General features: G+C 55.7%; 1 protein-coding gene across 12 annotated transcripts in view; it reads right to left on the bottom strand.

Moving 5' to 3' along the window:
* Nucleotides 1-19,785, bottom strand: part of OBSCN (obscurin, cytoskeletal calmodulin and titin-interacting RhoGEF) — a 207,689-nt gene that overhangs the window by 9,611 nt on the left and 178,293 nt on the right. For 9 of the 12 annotated variants that reach the window (XM_066266225.1, XM_066266252.1, XM_066266217.1 and 6 more), the window contains 11 exons: nucleotides 15,016-15,183; nucleotides 14,546-14,648; nucleotides 14,087-14,216; nucleotides 12,905-13,016; nucleotides 3,368-3,559; nucleotides 2,626-2,722; nucleotides 2,186-2,307; nucleotides 1,564-1,676; nucleotides 1,248-1,416; nucleotides 994-1,075; nucleotides 205-405 (listed from right to left, as the gene is read on the bottom strand). In XM_066266225.1, the coding sequence (XP_066122322.1) occupies nucleotides 205-405; nucleotides 994-1,075; nucleotides 1,248-1,416; nucleotides 1,564-1,676; nucleotides 2,186-2,307; nucleotides 2,626-2,722; nucleotides 3,368-3,559; nucleotides 12,905-13,016; nucleotides 14,087-14,216; nucleotides 14,546-14,648; nucleotides 15,016-15,183 (1,489 nt within the window). Of the gene's footprint in view, nucleotides 1-204; nucleotides 406-993; nucleotides 1,076-1,247; nucleotides 1,417-1,563; nucleotides 1,677-2,185; nucleotides 2,308-2,625; nucleotides 2,723-3,367; nucleotides 3,560-4,695; nucleotides 6,394-9,811; nucleotides 9,855-12,904; nucleotides 13,017-14,086; nucleotides 14,217-14,545; nucleotides 14,649-15,015; nucleotides 15,184-19,785 lie in introns of those variants that run through there. The other 3 variants (XM_066266271.1, XM_066266260.1, XM_066266198.1) reach the window with 2 other exon arrangements.

A 19,785-nucleotide genomic window follows, 5' to 3' on the forward strand; every position in this document is an offset into this window, starting at 1 on the left:
TATGAGATCGGAGAGCTAAAAAGTACCATGGCTGGGCTTGGTATTCAACAGCATCATCACAGGAACAGGAGAGGCCCAGCTGGCTGTCCCCAACAGGAGGGCAGGACCAAGGACAGCAGAGTCACAGGCCTGGCCCCACCCCGTGGACCCTTGGCCCTCTAGGGCAGGCACCCCCCTCACACCCTGGGGCTGAGGGATGGATACAGCTCCAGTACAAGAATGAGAGTTTTTCGTGTCTCAAACTGGTCCAGCAGTGCAGTGACCAGAGGGTGGTTCAGCTCCGCAAGAATGTCTCGCTCCCGATAGGCCTGGCTGCGCGTCCTGCTCCGCAGGGGGATGAACTTGGCGGCGCAGGACATCTGGTTGCCTTTGTGTTGCACCCTCTTCACGAAGCCGAACACGCCCCTGGGAAGAGAGCAGCCCACAGTGGACTCCTGGAGTTCTAAGACCAGACTAGACTCCCAGGAGGGGGATGAAAGGACAGTGGAGTGTAAGTTGGGGTTTTGGGCAGTGGGGTTTGGGGAACAGGGGCTGTAGGGAGTGAATAGTTGGAGAGACAAGGGCTCCCTTGAAGTAGGGTTCCTAGAGACAGGGATATAAGAGGGTACTTGGTGGAGGGGAAGGGGCAGGCAGAGGTTCCTGGGGACAGGTGGGGGATGGTGCTTTCCAGGGGGTGCAGTTGCTGGGAGACAGGGTTTCTGAGAGGTGGGGGTTCTGAGAAAGCAGGGGCTGAGGGGGAGCAGGGCTCTGGGGGGGTCAGAGAGTACTGAGCGGTGGCCCTGAGAAGTGGGGTTCCTAGGAGGCAGGGGTTTCCAGTGATGAGGGTTCCAGAAGGCAAGGTCCTCAGTGGGCTGGGGGCTCCCTGGTTGGGGACTCCAGGGTGATGGGGCTCTCCAGAGACTGAGGCTCCAGGCTGGGGACTCCAGGAGGCCAGGGTTCTGGGGAATGGGCAGGGTCTGGGGGTGGAGCTCCTGGGCTGGGCTGGGGCGATACCTCCCAATTTCCTCCTTGACATCGTAGAAAGAGTGCAGTTTTCTCCGATAGCTTTGCTTCTCCAAGTCCAGCTCACTGTCCCCTATAGTCAGGCAGCAGGCAGCCATCAGTGTGAATGAAGATTACCGCCCCATTCCACTGTCCCCCAACTCTGTAGTATCCATGGGAGCAGTTCTCTGTACCCAAGACTACGGGAGCCCGCGAGACCCTGTGCCCATGTGGAACCAGGACCTGGGAGGAGTTCCCTGACTCACCCCTGTGGACTAGCAGCTCTGCCTTGCACAGCACTTGGCCACCAGCATTTTGAGCCAGGCAGGTGTAGACACCAGCATCATCCTGGGTCACATTCCTCAGCATCAGGGAGTAGGTTATCCCTTCCTGCTCCTGGCTGAGTCGTGCACTGTCTACCAGCTGGATGCTGTCCTGGAAACACAGGTGGTGGAGTGGCCATCAGCCTACCCCTGGGAACCAGCACTGGTGTCCAGCCACCTTTGGTGAGTGACAAGCTATGTCCAGTGGGACATAGTCCCCCTCCAGACACAGGATCTCTCATCCCACTCCTGTCCCTACCTTATACCAGGCCACTGTGGGCTGCGGGTTGCCCTCGATGACAGCCTGAAATTTTGCTGTGTTGCCCACCTGTGTCTGTACATCCTCGATGGTGACCTGCATGGATGGGGGTCCTGGGGAAGGGGGAGGGCAGCTGTGAGAGGTGTGCAGGCTGCACAGCCCGGTCGCCCACCACAGCCCACAGTGTTTTAAGTCTGTGAGCTGGGGCCCGCATCAAGACCCCCGGTTGGCTGGCAGAGACCCTAGGCATGTCCTGGTGCCCCAGGTGACAGCAAGGCTCTGAGATAACAGTCGGGTGACAGAGCCCAATCGCCTCCCAAGTGACGCGCCCCCCTCCTGATTCCACTTGAGCTCCTGGCAGTTAGGAAGTGCTTCCTCCCACTCCAGCACTGTTGCTCCTGCTTGAGCCCCAGCTCTCTGAGGGCAGGGCGTGCACAGCATGGTAACTCAGGCTGCAGGAAATCTAGTTTGCTTCTGCCTCCTCCCCTCCCAGCAATGCCCCTCTGTGGAGACAGAGACTAGGGGCGGCAATGGCCAGCCATAGCAGGGCTGGTGCACATCAGATGGGCCCTCTGTGCAAGTGTCCCGCCGTGAGGGCATGGGGGGCACACACACAGCTTACTTGTGTCTCCCACATTGCTGGCCGGGTACACATATGTCCTGTGCACGGTCTCTGTGACCACTTGGCTGCAGACATCCCAGAGCTCAGTGGGCCCTGTCCCTGGCCAGGCTACATTCTCCATCCTAGGACCATACAGTGGGGTGAGTTGTCCGCCTGCCCATCCACTTCTGGGGGTGAGCACTGACCCTTGTGGTAACATGGATCCCTGCTCCACCCCCACCCGGGGCTACAGCAGACAGTTTGGGAAGGAATATAGAGACAGGGGCCCCAAGCTTAGGTGTAGAGGGGCTTCCCCAACACCTCTCACCCTGAGAGCGGCCTCTCCTTCTGTTGCCTTTGCTGGGGTAGAGCTGACATGGGCTGTTGTGAGCCTACCCCATACTCCCTGCCCCCAGATGTCCTCTCCTGGAAGGTCCTACCTAGTACGCCAAGGAAGTTACCTAATGGGCACGATGCATTCAGGAGCCGTGGCCGGAGCCCCTGAGTCCTGATGCTGGCTTGCATCAGGGAGAAACTGATGCATCTTCTTGGACTCTGCTGGTGGGAGGCCAGGGCTTAGTGAGCCGGAACCCAGGATAAGGCTGGTGCTGTCCCCCATGACATCCTGCCATGTCGCCCCCCAGGCCCCAGAGGATGAGAACATAGGCAAAGCAGGGTTGCACCCCCAAACCCAAGACTTCTGCTATGGACGTGCACCTCTTCCAGGCAACAGCTGGCTGTCAGCCATGAGGTTGTCCACCTCCCCCAGCCCCCCAGCCCGCAAAAGGACACAGCAGCTTCTGAGGGGCTCCTCAGCAGCATCTCAGAAGTCTCATCTGTCAAGGGCAAGGTGTCCCCTCCTCCCTCGCCTCCTCGCCTCCTCGCCTGCCCTGGCGCACAGGGTGTCCAGGCTGTCTGACCCAGGAGGCCTCTGACACCCAGGACAGATGTGCTCAGAGTAGGCAGAATCTCCCCTGAACTACACCCTCACCTACTTTCATAGATGGGGTGACAGCCTGAGCAAGGGGTGGGCCTTGCCTCGGACCCCCCAGTGCAAGGACCTCGGTGATATCTGGGTCCACAGGGTTCTGCCAGTTCACTCCCGTGGTGGGTACCCATGATGACCAAGGATGGGCTCCTCACAGAGGAAAGGGTATCTGGGAACAGGTGGTGCTTTGCCGTTAGCCCACCACTGGGCCTCACCAGATTCATGTGCAGCCTCAGTGCCTAAGAGGTAGGGGCTAGCCTCCGGGAGAACAGGTGGCCCCCTGGGGTGCAGGCCAGCACGGTCCCCTGCAGAGGGTCCTGGAGCCTCAGGGCCCCCGAGTGTCCTCTGGACAGACATGGTGTCCTGGTGCTCTTGCTCCAGGACAGCTGGGAGTGGGACAACAGCACCTGTGAGGAAAGGGGTCAGCATGTAGGGGTGAGGCGGGGCCTGGGCCCAGGAAAGGGCTCATGGAAAACCATCCTCAGAAGCACCCAGGAGAGCCGCCCAGGCTGCCCTTCCCCCTCGCCCGCCCCAGCCACCTGCCACTCTTCTCAAGAGGTGGCGGTCACTGAGAGAGAGTGGGCGGTGCTTGAGGCAGGGAGAGCAGAGCCCCACCACCCCTGAGTTTGCACTCTAATGCCTCAGGAGACCATAAACTCAGGAGCATCAGGGCCTGGATACCCACCTTGTGCCCTGTCTGCCCCTCAGTGTCAGCTTTTCCCACCCCCCATCCTGTGCTGGCCTCCCCAGTGGCTCACTCAGGACCCAAGGCCCAGTGGACCAGCCCCATAATATAGGGAACTCTCAGCCTGACACCAAAAAAGGGGCCTGGGGATTTGCAGGGGTGGGCTCCCTTCTTGCCCTCCCACAGCAGCCCCTGTCTCCACCCAGGAGGGGATTCCACCTGAGGGCCAATCCATCCTTTTCTTCAAGTGTGGCCTGGCTGCGCCCAGGTCACACCTTCACCTGGCCCCCGCCCTGGCCTCCCACACAGTCCCTACCTCTTCCCAAGGAAACCATGAGACCCTCCCTGCCTGCAGCCCCTTCCTCCACCTGGCTGCAAGCCCCAGGTGGCATCACTGTGGTCTGACAGGTGTGCCAGGGCATGCCCATAGCTGTTTCCAGCACGTCCCCCTGCCTAGAGCCCTCCCTTGCCCCAGAACCCTATCCAGCATTAGGGTACCCACCCTGTCCTTTCCCACTCCAAGGAGGACCCCACACACATCATAGCCCCTGCTGTCTGTTCTGACAATAGCCCGGATGCACAGGGGACAGGAAGGCCTCCTCACCTATGGCACACTGTGAGCAACCACTAAGGGCAGTCACACGGGTGCACCTGCAACCAGCCCCACAGCCCGAGTGCTAGCAGGTTGGGCAGGCGAGCTGTCCCACCTCCACCCAGGGACCCCAAGATGGCCAGGATCTACCTATGGCTGCTAACAGAGGGGGCCTGGGCTGCCCACTGGTTGGCCCCACGGCCAAGCCTTGAGGGCCCCTCCCACCCAAGTTGCCAGAGCCGCTGGAATAAACAAGGAGCAGAATACAGGGTGTGAGAGCCAGTTTATTATCATCCTGGAGTCAGCTGAGAGGGGCTGCTTCCCACCCACAGACCCTGGCTCGATCTGCAGGGAAGTCCCGGGGATCTGCAGCACAGGCCCTACTGGGGCTTCCTGGAGGCTGAGGAAAATGTCCAGGAGAAAGATGTGCCCTTGAGGAAGCCTCCACTAAGGTGGGGGCATCCTGGGCTTGGGGCAGGGCTGTGCTGCAGCAGACAGGGAGGGGAGGGCATAGCCCAGGGCTGGTCTCTCTGTTGCTCCCCCAGAGCTCTTGTTAATATGGGTTAGAGCTGTGCACACAGTGTCCTCAGCTGAAGACCCCACCTTATGAGGTAGGAAGCACCTGGGTAAAAGGACAGGCAGCTGAAGTCCGAGCTGCTGGAGAACAAGAGGAGGTCAGAGTGCATATCCCAAGGTACTGGCTTCAGGCCTCTTTCCTGAGCCCAAAATCCAGGGCAGCTGTGAAGCAGGTAGGAGCTGGCTCCAGGCAGGGTCCGAGGTCCCTTTTCCTGCTGCCCCTGTGCAGCCACAGCAGCAGGCAGCCTGTGAGCAGCGTCCTGGCTCTGCAATTCCCTGTCTGAACCCCCAGCTGCCTGTGCCCCTGAGGGTCTCAGCCTCAGCCCTGGGAGGGGCTGGCGTCCTCATCTCCATCCGGTGGAATGCACAGGGTGACTGTCTCACCCATTGTCCCAAAGCTGACTGTTTGGGTGTTCTGGCCACTGACTGCAGAGAGATGGACTTGGGTGCAGAAGGATGGCTTCCGGGACGTTGCACCCCCAGCCTGGGCCTCCCATACACAGGAGACACTAGGAGGGCTGCTGTGTTGGGGCCCCGTCAGAACTGTCTCCTGGGGCAGGCAGCTGAAGAAGCCAGGTGGGCCTCGGAGGCCCTGTGGACACCCCACATTGAGCAGGACAGGCTGTCCCACAGTGGGCTCGCTAATCTCCCTCTGAAGCACCGAGACCTCGCAGGGCGGGTTGTCAGAAACGCTGGGCATGAGACTGCAGCAGCCAAAGGTCTCCCCTTCCTGGGGCACAGAACCCTCCAGGTCAGCCAATGTCAGCGCTCGGCCATTGTGTGCGAGGATCCTGGGGTGACAGCCCCGAAGGCCATCAGTGTCCACAGGCTCCTCCCTTAGGTGGACACCTTCCCCTTCCTGAACTTCTCTGGTAGCCCCAGGAGGGGACAGCTGAAGGGTCTCCAGCCCAGCGTCCACACAGACGACTCCACCCTGGGTTAGGGGCTCCTGGACCAGCAGCTTGTTGTTGGAGTTGTTACTGTTGGGGTCTCCTGGGGTCCTGCCAGGCAGCGTGAAAAGGTGCCCTGCCAGGCTGCCAGGCACCTCTCTGGCTGGAGACACACCCCTTGGGCCTGTTTTCTTCACTTGGACTTCAATGGTTTCCTCAACCTCCACCCACTTGGGCAGGGACCCAGTGCCTTTTGGCAAGACCGGCGTGTGGGCTCCAGGCTCTGTCACATACAGCATGGGCACAGTGGGCCTCCAGTCTGGTTCTGCCCCTGGCCTGTAGACTTGGCTGGCCCCTGTTGAATACAGCAGCTCAGGGGTTGACAGGCCTGGCCTGGATGGACTGGCAGGGCGGCGGGAAGGCGAGAGGGAGGGAGACTTGCTGGGGGACTGGAGGCGGCCACGTGGGCTCTTCACCACAGTGGTGATGGTCTCCTCTCTGTAGGGAGAAGGCCAAGAGGAGATGGCACAGAGACCTGCATGTTGCCTTGCCACTCATGCCTTCAGCACACACAGGGCCAGCGTGAGGTCAGGTTAGCGCACCGCCAAGCCAGGGGTGCATAAGCTCCGACACATGCACTAGAGCCCAGACTCTGGAACCCCCGCCAGAGAACTGAAGAAACAAACACAACCTCATCTGGTCACCCACAGGCTGGTATGCAGATCTCAAAACAAGAGTTGAGACATCACTGCATCACACAGGTGCCTCCAAAGCCCAGACTAAGTCCAGTCTGCAATGTCCCCAGGGGCCAGTGTTTTCTCCCTACTTACAGCTCTCTCATTTTGGAGATGCTAGTCCTCCTTGCAGAACTAATAGAGGGTGCAAGAACACTTGTCCATCCGACCAGTGTTTTGTACTTCGTATCATTGGTGGGGGTGGGGGATGTGCCCCAGTGAGCTCTCAGAGAGCAAGCACCTCAGTGATCTTAAATCAGGGACGGACTGGGAGGTTGATTTCACAAGTGCAGGTGCAGGTGTGGGCAGGCTGTCGGAGGCCTGACTTGCAGCCTGTGTTCCTTGCTTCTTGGTCTGGGAGTGTGAAGCTAGGTAAGGTCACCTGGCCCTGGGTGTGGCTCTGCTGTCATAAACTTTGTGACCTCAAACTCTTACTCTTCTTGGGTCCCATCTCCCAAAACAAGGAGGGGAGAGAAGAGGCAGAACTCAGGGCCAGCTGCATGTGGGGTATGCACGGGGTGGTGACTGGAGACTGCAGCAGCACCGGGGGGCGGATCTGACCCACTTTTACAGAGTAGATGAATATAAAAAAGCCTCAAAACTTGCCCAGGACTAAAAGTCATCTGCCCACCACTCAGCCAAGCCCTCCTCTGCCGTCCAGCGTCCCCAGCCTGGCTGGATGCTGACGGTGAAATGGGTAACAGGCAGGGAGCAGTAACGGGCTGAGTAACCCACAGCTCTCCTGGGCTCCAAGACCTGCCTTTTCTCTTGGGCTCCGGTAGAGGGATTTGGTGTGCAGGTGGTGACAACTCAGGGCTATCACCAGCTGCCTGCCATGACTAAGGTGCTGTTTCACCAGCTTTGCTTTTGTCTAAGTCAGGGCTCCATCCAGGCGCAGTCACTCCCAGGCGTGGGCCCAGAGATGTGTGGCCACGCCTCAGGATGCCTTCTCTGGCCCTCACTTGGCAAAGAGGAGATTTTATCTCCAATTAACTGAGGGGAAACTGAGGCTTGCTGTTATGACCTACTCAAGGCCAAAGGCCAGCCTTGCCTCGCACCCAGGCCCGGAGGTCAGAGCCTGCCTGAAAGTCAGGGCCACCTGGGCCAGATTCTGTCTGCTGAACTCACGCTGCCCAGTTGGCTGAGGCAGGACAGTGAGTCAGGGGAGACTGGGAAGCTGGATCACTCCTCTAAAGTGCCACTCACTCTACGGGGCGGGCTCACTGCTGACCCCACGAGGGCATGCGGGCATCCTGCTCTGAGGCCCTGGGTACAACCTGTGGGGCGGCCAGTCGGCAGCGGTGTTTCTCTAAGTTAGTTTCCTCCCGGTACTCCTGGCTCCCCGGTAACCCCTCATTATGCAGAGTGCCCCTGGTAGGGAACGATGTGCCAGTCAGCTGACTCTCTCCACTCCTCAAACGGAAGGGGTACAATGGACTTCAAGGTGCCTGGAGTTACACAGTCCAGCTTCCCATTGGCACAAGTCCTCTCTGATATCTCTCCCATGGAGCTGCCTAGCCCTATCTCTGCTCCTTCATTTGTCATCCATAAAATGTGAATAATAGCAATGCCCCTATCATGGATGACATGTGGAGTTGATCTGTGTAAAGGTCTGGCATAGTTGTATACCTCTAAGGATGGGGTGCTCACTGCTGCCCGGGGCAGCCCCATCCGCTATGGGGTGATGACCTGCTTTGTGGGAGGAAGAAGGAAGTAAAAAAGATTAACCTAGGATCTTATTAAATGTCTAAAGATGGGATTCTCTAGCAATGTGACCGACTACAGGCCCCTTAACAGGTCTGAGATCCATGAGAAACAAAGAGGTGGCCCATCCCGGAGTTCTCAGTCACCTGGCCTTAGAAAATGAGTTTTTCTTGCCTCCTGATTTTTGAAAGGTCTTATACCACAACTACCTATACATACCTCGCATTAGGATCCCTTCCAGATTGTCCAGGTCAAAAACAATCCTGCTTTCTGTGGGAGCAACTAGCTTTGAACCTCTCGTGTTATCTATTTCTTTACCTCCCTGTTGATGGTAATCAGCAATGTTAACAGAAAACTGGAGAAAAACTTTTTATGGACATCTTTCGACAGGAAAGAAGTAACGAAGAACAGACACCTTAAATTTAGGGTCCTTTTTCTGACTGTCGCTGAATAGTCATATGATGATGTATCTTCCTCCAAATTTTACAGTAACTTGATCAAGGCATGTTCTGTAACGAGTAAACTTTCCTTCCTCTCAGACCCCACACTGGCAGGGGATGCCTTGAGCATCCTCTTCCTAGGACCCACTCTTAAATTTAATGTCTTAAATTTGAGGTTCTCTCGTATCTTTTTTTTTTTTACTCGTCTATTAATGTGTTATTTAACTATCAATGTGTGGCTTTTTTTTCTCAGCCTTGAAGGCACTGAAGAATAAAGAAGAACATTGGGTGTGGCAAAGGAAAATGGGTCTTCAGCAGGATTCTAATCATAAGCCACCCTGTGCAACCTTGCTCTCTTCCCTGAACTGCAGTTTTCCCATCTTCCAAATGTGAGGATTGAACTTGGAGACTTCTAAAGGCCCCACAGCTGTGCTGTCTACTATGGTTACACTAGTTTAATTAAAGTCAATTAGTGAAAATGAAATAAAATTTAAAATTCGGTTCTTCAGTTGCACCTAGAGACATTGGAAGTGCTCAGTAGCCCCATGCAGCTCCTGGCTACTGCAGTAGGCAGTGTTGATGTGTAATATTTCCATCATCACAGGAAGTTCTGTTGGACAGCAGTGCCCTAGACCTCAGGGTGTTAAAGGGTAGACATATGCCTGCAGCCCACTGGGACGACAGCTGTCAGTCCCAGGTCTACCCTAACTGGTGTGACTCTTGGTCCGAGGCCTGGGTGAGACCCTGTGAAGTGTGCAGAGTTAAGTTTACCCTCCTTAGGCAGTGCAGCTATGGAAAGGGTTCTGAGGCCCTAGAAGAGGAAGCTCGGAAGTGTGGAGGTAGCCACTGCCCCAGGGAAAGGTGAACTCCCTGAGAGTGTCTGTAAGGTGCTGGCAGTCTGTGTGGTGAGCAAAGGCGGTGAGGGCAGGCAGTCAGGCAAGCAGGTGCCCAGACCACACGAGCAAGGCACAGGTGGGTTAATAGGCATGCAGGGGGCACTGCAGTCAGAAGGAAGGTTAGAAACACGCCTGCACTTACATGATGACGGTTTTCTTGGGGACTTTAGTCTCCTGCTCAGTGACTACAAAGAAAACAGCCGGAATAGCGACGGTTACAGATCAGCCACCACTTAGGGCTGAGCTATCTAAGTGGCATGGCAGTGTGGTAATCCGCTCAGCTTTGGATCACTGGTTCTGAGCCCTGCCTGGCCAGGTGTCCCTGGGACAACTGTCTCTTCTTAAAGCCTCAGTTCCCTCATCTTTGAAATGGTAATCATGTCTGCCTCAAGTGGTGTGACAACAATGCATGCCACACGATAGTAGGACCTTTGTCCCTCCTGAGGGTCTTGCGGGAACTTTGAAGAGAGTAAGGGCCCTGCCTAGGCTGCCCACAGAGAAATCCCAACTTCTCCTTCAGCCATGTGCCTAGGGAGCCCTGGGAATTTATCAGGCCTAAAGTCCTACTTCTCAGGCATAGAAACAGGCTGAGAGAAGGAATGGCTCATGGCTGTCCAGTGAGCAAGCAGCCAGACCAGAACCAGGATGGCTGATGCCCATTTTATTTAAGAAAAAAATTCTAGAGACCAAAACTGTCTCTCTAGGAGAGTATTGCTCGAGTCCTGGGTGAAGCACACCTGAGCTACATGGCAGGAGACCATAAGGTTCCATCAGGAGCCACTGGCGGATGCTTGTGCAGGGTCCTGAGCTCTGCGTGAACTGGGAAACCCAGGTCTTTCCATAGGAGCACCTAGCTCTCCTCCTCCCCGGAGCAAACAGGATAGGGCCTGTGTCTCTTGTTTTGCAATGGAGAACCCAAGTCTCAGAGAAAGAACAGGACTTATCTGAGGCTAGATAGCAGTTATGCCCAACCATCTTAAGGCTTCTTTCTCTGTGGCTTCTGGGCAGGGTCGGGCTTAGCACAGAGATGTCCTACCCAGCCTTGCCCGCCCGGACAGCAAACATCCCACCAGCTACCATCACCCTCATATCTGCACATCCCCTCTCGTCATCCTGCAGGGAAACTGAAGGGGAGGCTCAAAACTCAAGAGGCAGATCCCAGGACACACAACCTCTCAGCTCCTAGTCTGTGGGGTTTCTGCCCTGAGGCAGTGCCACATAGAGTAAGGCTTTACCTTATGCAACCAGGAGCATTTTAAACTTGTCTCTGATTAGGTGAATGTGAATTAAATGTGCTACTTGTGTCTGTGTGGCTCTTGGGGGCCACATTTGCGGTGCATGTGCACGTGTGTGTATGTGGGAGCCTGCATGTGTGTGCACACATATGTATGTGTGCAGGTTTGTGCAAGCTGCTTTCTGGAACAAGGGCAGTCCCCTGGAAGAGAATGGGATCAGCCAAAATGCCATGTGTTTAGTCTACGCTGGGCCCAGAGAGAGACCATGTGCACTGAGCTGTAAGAGAACCAGGGCTCCATCCCTTATCCTCCCTGACTGGGGCTCATCCTGCTGCTCTTGGGAGTGGTGGCCTGGCACCTCTGGGCTGCTTTGTTCCTGATCTAACTGCCACCTAACAGGCCCTGGGCCCTGGGGAATACTGGCAACCATAGTAAGGGTGCAGCCGTGCGAAGCAGAGCTTCTTGCCTAGTGCAGTTTCACAAGCGATGGGGCAGTGCCCACCCCACAGGACCATCTGGCTGTGGGGCCACAGGGTTAACGATGCAGCAGCAGGACAGGGTTAGGAAGCAAGAACTGGTGGCTCTGACTCCAGTGTCTGTGAGAACCAGCCATCTCCTTGAGCGAGGCACAGCACCAGTTCTGGCACTGATGGCTGGTCACGGAACGTTGACAGAAAAAGGTCCATCACGATAATGAAGTGAAAGGCTCTGTAGGATGCGCTTATCACTGGCCAAGAGGAATGCTGTGGGTTCTGCTCAGTATATCCCCTGAGATGCCACCCGACAGGATGTGGAAGTGCCATTGCCACAGACACCCAGCTGGGACCTCCGGCTGGAGCTGGCTTGGCCAGTGTAGGCAGCCCTCTGAAGGATGAGGAACAGGGCCCTTGCCAACGATGGAGGAAGGGGTTTCCGCCCTCAAAGTCTCTGAGTCCACGCTCTGAGCACCAGATGACCCGATTCTGTGAGGTACAGATAGACAGTGGCCCCAGACATTGGGACCTGGGAGGGACTGGATCCAGTGGCCCAAAGATCACAGAAGCCAACTTTCAGAATTGGAAAGACACAGATTTCAACTCGCCTTACTGTAGAACTTACAGCTCCACAAGGCGCTGGCCAGCCTGAGCTTGCACATCTCCAGGATGGGAGGCTCACAATCTTCCCAGACAGCCCCTTCCAGGTGGGGCAGCTCAGACTGGGAGAAGCTCTCCCTGGGTAGCAGCCTGCTCTGCAAGCCCCATAAAGCCACTCTCTTAGATTAAGCAGGCCCAGGACAGATGCCAGCTGCCCTCCTCCTCATCCTGGCCATCCTTAGCCAGGCCCAGCTGGGACTGTGGAGCCACTATGTATGTTGACTGAAGGCATGAGCCATCTACCTGCCCTTCACCTCCTTCCCAGGAGCACACCTTTCCCAAAGGAGGACCATTCTACAGCTTACTCCTCCCCCACTCCCAGGACCCCAAGGGTGGCCCAGGCCAGGGGTGCCCAGCCAGAGCATCCTGTGCACAACATGGATAGCCTGCTTGGTACAGAAGGACCAGAAGCCTGAGACCCATTCTCTCTCCTTGGAGCCAAGCTAGAACCCCAAAACCTGCACTCTGCACTTGGCAGGGGCACCCTCTGAGGTGGTGGACTTGTCCTACCTACTGTTGATACTGTCTCTTCTTATGAGGATTCACTGGCCACTGCCTGGTGGGCTGCCCAGGCTGGGTCCGGCTTTTATACACACTCATTATTCCCAGGGATGGTGAGCAGAGCCTGGGACCCCAACCCCAGGGTTGCCTCTCCAGCCTTGCTCATGTTCTAGGTTAATGGCCCACCTTCCACTGTCCCACACACCTGCTATTCCAGTCAGAGTTCTCTGCAGCCCCTCTGCAGCCCCAATACCTCTTCTCCAGGGAGTACGCCCTGATTGGAAGAACTGATGGTTTTACCCTACACAGCCCACCAAGGTGCATGGAGAATCCAGCCAGGCCTAGCCCTTCAGTAACGGCACCTACCTTCCACCATGGCGACGTGCTCCTGGCGGTGGCGCTGTTCCCCGGCCTGCAGGCTCGGGCTCTGCTGGCACAGCTCCGCGCTGCCTCGAGCCGAGCCCAGCTGGTTCAGTAGCTACGGGACAGAAAGCAGCAGCCACGTAAAGCTCACGGCTCCTCAAGGAGCCTGACTCGCCTCTTTGGGGATGTAAGGACTGGCTAGGGCATGAGGGCCCACCCTAGCTGTGTCCCAGATCCTTAAAGCCTTGTCACAAGGACCCAGCACAGCCCAGGAGCTCCTGCGATGGTGGAGACACTATCCTCACTATCCCATGCGGCAGCTTGATGGGCCCTGAACACTCGAAATGGAACGAGTTTTTACTTAGAGTTAACTTTAACTGATTTAAATTTAAGTATCCACGTGTGACCAGTAACGACCAAAACAAACAGACAGGGACCAAGCTGACTTGGGACAACTTATCTCCCTAGGGTCTGACATGTAGTCCAGCCCCCACCCCTGGCCCATCCCAACCTGCTGGCAGCATCACGGAGGAGGCTGGCGACCAGACAGAGCCACAGCGTGCTCATCCTGTCCCCGAGCCACGGAGGACAGAGCAGCCTCGACCCAGTGCTCCCTTAGGGAGTCCTGTAAGCTCATCACAGATGGTGGGTGACAATGCACCTTCTTTCATCGTAGATGGTGGATGACAGTTACATGGTGTCCCCATTCTCAGAATGGACTTTGGGGTAAGTCTGATGTACAATCTTTCATCATAGATGGTGAGTGACAGTTGTTCAGTGTCCCCTCTTTCATCATAAATGGTGAGTAACAATGTACCTAGTGTCCTCTCTTTATCATGAATGTGAATGACAGTTGCCAGTGTCCTATCTCATCATGGATGTGGGTAGCAGATGCTTGGTGTCTCCTCTGTCATCATAAATGGCAGCTGACAGTTGCCTGATGTCTCCTCTCTTATGATCAATGGTGGGTGACAGTTGCTTGCTGTCCCCTTTCTCATCATAGTGAGTGACAATGCACTTACTGTCTCTTCTCATTATGTATGGTGGGTGACAGTGGACCTGGTGTTCCGACATAGACCCTTGGTGACGTGAACCTGGCGTGCCCTCTATCATCATGAGTCATGGATGGTGACAAGGTTGTGTCCCCATGGCAAGTGCTCCATCACTTCCCTGCACCTTCCTCACCTCGCACTCGTAGTGGCCCAGGTCCTCCTTGCCGGCCTTCCGGATCTCCAGCACAAGTCGGCCACTGTGTGGCTCACTCAAGGTCCGGTACTTGCCACCAGGCGTCAGCAGGGCCCCATCCTTGTACCACCTGAAGCCAGCCCTGGTGGTGAGGCAGGGCCTCCCCAAGGTGTTCTGTGCTCTTGACCCTCCCTCGCCCGTCCACAGACCTGGGTGTCCTTACAGCACCCACCCTCATGAATGCCACACGCTCAATGTCCAGCCTGGCAACACCATCCTTGCTGCAGCTAGGCTTGTGCAGAATGTGCCATGGCCACAAGACACCCAATGCTCCTCCGAAAGGCTGAGCTTCTGTCTAGCCTACCCGGACCCAGTAAACGTGCTGCCCACCCTCAGTTTACAGGCATAAGTGGAGAGGGGCCCCAGGGTAGGCCCACCCCCTCGTCCACCCCAGCCCACCTGATCTGAGGGTGTGGGACACCTTCAATGGTGCAGGTGACCTGGGCGTCCTCTCCCTCCACAAATGGCACTGCCCGGACCTTGTTCACAAACCGCGGGGGGACTGTAGGGCCATGGAGTCGGGACAGAAAGAAAGGGAGAGACAGAGATAGAGAGAGATGGAGAGAGAAACAGAGACAGAGGAATAGAGACAGAGATACATAAAGACAGAATGAAAGACACCAAAAAATAGAGGAAGAGATAGACAGAGACAGAGAGACGATGGAGACAGACACACACACACACAGAGGAACATGAAGAGATAGAAAGAGACAGCACAATATGCAAGACCTCACCACAAGGTGAGCCCCAGACCTGAGTCAGACATCTACTACCTCCTTGGGCTCCCTCAGAATGCCTGCATCCCCTTGCAGGCTGCTATGGTGGGTGTGGTCCAGGTGGCCCACCCCCAGGCTCCCTCCCAGGCTCACCCTGCACCAGGATCTTGCCAAGGGTGCTGGCATTGCCAGCTACGCTGGCTGCAAAGCACATATACTGGCCGGAATCAACACCAGTCAGGTTGTCCAGGATGAGGGTGCACGAGCCATCAGGGTCTTCAATGAGGATGTGGTGGGGATCTACTTCCACTGGCTTCCCATCTGGAAAGAAGGAAGGGCTGTCACAGAGGAGCTCCATGGGGACAGGAGGCTGGGTTTGTGTGGGGATCATGTCACAGGTGGTGATGGGGGAAGGCAGCCCTGAAGCACAAAGACCAGACACAACTCCGCGCTGGGGGTCTAGCTACAAAGCTGACCTGGAGCCCTGGACACTCCCAGACCTGCATGTGCACAGTGTGACCTCTGGAGGGCAGGCTCTTAGCTGGAGGCAAGGGTGGGTGGGGGCCTGAACCCCATAAAAGATGCCCCATTCTTATAACCAGACCCTGAGCCACCTCGCCAGTGATTCTGTAAACTTGGGCACCTCCAAGCTCCCCTGCCCCAACAGACATGCTTGGACACCACCCATCTCTTTAATTATTCTTATCTGAATACCTGCCCAACCTAACATCTCAAGCCATAATGTATTTCTTTCCTGAGTAAGAAATGGGGAGATGTGCACTTTCCATTCCGAAGAACTATTTCCTCCACAAATGCATAAAATTCCATAAAGACTCTCCAATAGCTCTGCACATGCTGAACAAGGTGGTTTAAATGACCACGGTTCATAACAAGCCTGTTGACCTTTAATTCACAGGGAACCTGAAAAAACTGACTTTTGCGGATATAAAAATAAGCCTCCAGCCGCCAACCCATTTTTCTGCAGCCCTGCACAGTTGTGTTCCAGGAAATATCCTCTTTGTCCCTTTAGCTTCCATCTCCCACAAACAGCTCTTGCCATGGCAACCAGTGACACCACCAGTCCAGCCTCTGTCTGCCTGTCAGAAGACAGTTCTCCATGCCCTTCCAGCATTCCCATGTGGCTCTCTGCTGTGCAAAGGCACAATGGCGGCTGCTGGACGCGTGTGCAAGGAGACATCAGGAGTGTCCCAGACAGCAGGAACAGAGAACCCTCTCTTCCAGCTCGCAAGGGATTTCTCTCTCTGGGGAACAGATGGGTGATGTGTGGGCAGCCTCATAAAAGTTCAGCACCTCCTAGAACTCAGGGTGTCTCTTGTGGTGCAGCCCATCGTGTGTGGCTACCATCTGGCCCTGGACATGGGGATCAGGACAATTGACTCAACATGCTGTGCTTTTCTGTGACCAGCAGTCTTTGTTTCCAACCCAGACTTGTATCTGTGTCTGGCTGGCAGGCAGGGCATCACCTTGGACCCTCACGGCTTCTGATATTCCCTTTGGCAACAAGAACGGGACACTCCCAGAGACATGTTGTTCCAGAAGAGAAAGAAGGTGGCCAGTTAACAGGACCTGAGGGAGGTTCATGGGGATGTGTGGCAGACATGCCAACCGAACTATGTGGTCAGCTGGGCAGGAACATCCTCTGTTGCTGCCTGTGAAGGGAGAGGAGCTGAGCAGGTGACGGCGGTCTGTGCACCGAGAACTGGGCTCAGAAACACTCTTGATCAGAGTTGTGGTCAACACCGTCTTTCCTTGACACTGCTGATTCGGCCTCAAGTCGCCCCTTTTCCCAACTGTGCTGATGGATGGTTGGAGCCGGCTCTTACTGAAGTCCTGGCCCCACCCCCGGGAACTCCATGCTCTGCTTCTGGAGCAATCTGCCCTTGACTTGTGTGTCTCTTAAACAGCTCTGATACCAGATCCTCGAGGCCCTGCCCCTTAAACACTCTTTTCCCAGCACACCCACTCACTGGCTGGGAGGTGAAGAGCGCAGGTCTGACCACTTTGCACTTCTGTACATGTCTCCTGTTAAGCTCATTAACCGACAAGCTGGACTTGTCAGCCTCATCCTTTGGTCTCTTGGCTCCTTCAGCATTAGGAGAGCTTTGCATAAACAACCCTCTTCTAAAACATCAAAAATGCTACTATTCATGTTGGGCCATCACCAGCCATGCTGGGCAGAGCACAGGAGTGAGTGAGAACTCTGGGCATGGAGACAGGCACCAAGCATGCACGCAGAAAGGGTTCTTTCTGAGATGACAGTAAAGAACAGGGTGTGCACAGTGGACCCTGGCCTGAGACACCTCCCTGCACAGACAAAAAGCCCCATAGGGAGCCATCAATCGCTGGCACACAACTTGTGACACCTGGGTGACATCTAGAATGCTGGTGACAGCTGGAGGAGGTGGCCCACATGGGCATGTGTTCCGACAGGTGGCCCTGCCATCTCAGAAATCTTGTTCAGCTCTCATGAAGAAAGGCTGGAGATGCCCTGCTAAGTGGACACCCCCACCAAAAAGGTCACTACCATGTAGTTTAAACCCCAGAGGGCCAAAGGGCATAGGGTTCCAGAGAGCAATATGATGTGGCTGTTAAGTCGAGGAGTCTAAGAGCCGAAATGGCTCTGGCCAGTTCGCTCAGTGGTAGAGCATTGGCCTGGCGTGTGGATGTCTCAGGTTTGATTCCCTGTCAGGGCACAGAGGAGAAGTGACCATCTGCTTCTCTACCCCTTTCCCTTCTCTCTCACTCTCATCCCCTCCTATAACCATGGCTCAACTGGTTTGAGCGAGTTGGCCTCAGGTGCTGAGGATGGCTCCATGGCCTCTGCCTCAGGCACTAAGTGCTCAGTTGCAGAGCAATGGAGCCACACCCTAGGGGCATCACCCCTTAGTGGGCTTGCCAGGTGGCTCTTGGTTGGGGCGCATGAGGGAGTCTGCCTGTCTGCCTCCCTGCCTCTCACTAAAAAAAAAAGAGCTGAAATGGATATATCAGCAGAGACAATTGTGCTGCCTGGATTAAGGTTTGGTGAGCTCAAAAACACTGGATGTCACTGAACTGTGGAAGTGTTTCTTGTTCCAACCCTGATGCCCGGCCCCTTCCTCTTCTTTCACCCTACCTGTACTGCTTTAAGAGAAAAATGATCAAGAATGTTCATCAGTTTTCCTGTGCCAGAGGGATTAGAGGTTCTACATGCCTGGGACCTCAGGCAGGGGGAGAACTCAGAACTTCACAGGTCAGCTGATACAGGCACCTGGATTCCACTGATGAACTCTTTGCGAGGTTCCCAGTCAACCCAGAAAGTAGTGTCATCTTATGGCCAAGCCAGGAGACTGGCTGTGGATCCTACTCCTAGCCCTGGTGTTTGCTGTTTGGAATTCCCTGCCTCAAACATGGAGAGGGAACACTTCCGGTGGGGATGCCTATACACGGAGAGGTGGCCCTGGGTCATGTAGCCAGCCTAGCCCAGCAGTCAAGTCCCTTCTCAAGTTGGTACTTAGAACTCTGGGGACAAAGGAGGTTCTAGGCCTCTTGGGTGACATGAAGGTAGCATGGGTAACGAGAGACCGAGTCCCAACTCAATGGCCCTGTACAGCGCAGTGAGTAGATTAGCACCAGCCCAACCCAGGGTCTGCTCCTGTGGCTCCAGCTGGGGCAGACAGGGTGGCTGAAACGGGTCTGCTGGGCATTTGCGTGGCAAGGTCTCTAACAGACATCTTCAGTGCTCTTGGCTCCCTGGCAGCTGCCCAGGGTGGGTCAGGACTTGGCTCCCTACCCCCAACACTCAGCTTCTGCTATATAAGTTCATTTTATCTGCTGACAATGGCTGATTTCTGCCTGATACTACTCTTCCTGGCCAAAGTCGTTATGTGCTCACTGACCTTCAGTCGTTGTCAATTGCCTGGCTGTCTTGCCACTTAAGAAGCTATACATGGCCTGGTGGGCAGACACCCCCACCTTGGGACCGTGAGCCATTGAGGTGAAGAAAGACCGCTAAGAGGGCTGCCACCCAGACTATCACGGTTCTGCATGGAGCCACCTCGGGGTGCATGGTGCTGACCCACTGTCACACAGAGGACTGCTGAGAGGGCCCATGAGGCAGACCCCTATCCTGGCAGGTCAGTGGGGTTATTGGTGGTGTTTGCTACTATGATGCTGCTTCAGGTCCGCCAGTGGCTGGTTCTGGCTACACCTCATGGCCACGTGTGCTGCCTGCACTACCTATAGTTTGACCTCTGTGTCAACACGAACTGACCATCCAGCTGCCTCTCACCTCTTCCACTCACTGGACACAGCTGTCCCCAGAGGGGTCACCCCTGCTGGGTTTCACTGGAGGAAGGCCAGGGTAAGGAGACTGAGGACTGCCTGGCGCAGTTGGGAACCCAGGACCCATCCCAACCACCTGGCTGAGGAGTGTCCTTCTTTTCCCTCAGATGTGGCCAGCCAGCACATGTTCTTGGGGACAGCCTGGTCAAAAGGGAGGGCCTGAAAAGTACAAAGTCACTTTCGAATGACTTTATAAATAGTGTTGTCCCTGGAGCCTGCTTGTCAGATGAAAGGTCTAGGTTAGGAGGGATGGTGAGAACTTGGTACAGCTCCACAGGTCCTGTGCAGGGCAACGGGTTGGCGGCAGGGCGGGGAGGACTGTTGCCAACCCAGGCAGTGCTCTCAAGCCTCTGGCAAGATCCAGCTGCTGCATCTACCGGCTCCGCTGTGCAGCTCAGACCACGGGCCACAAGGAAGGCCCCTCCTGCACATCTCAGCAAAATGCCTATGTGTGTCCTCTCTAGCCCCATCCTTAGCACTTCATGGGCAAGCACAACGCCCTGGCTAGTTGTGAATAAGCAGAGCAAGAAGGACTGACGGCCCTGGAACCACAACTCCAAAACTAGGACTGGACTGGACTGT

The sequence above is a fragment of the Saccopteryx bilineata genome, chromosome 1 (genome assembly GCF_036850765.1).
Source record: "Saccopteryx bilineata isolate mSacBil1 chromosome 1, mSacBil1_pri_phased_curated, whole genome shotgun sequence".
In the NCBI taxonomy this organism is placed as follows: Eukaryota; Metazoa; Chordata; class Mammalia; order Chiroptera; family Emballonuridae; genus Saccopteryx; species Saccopteryx bilineata.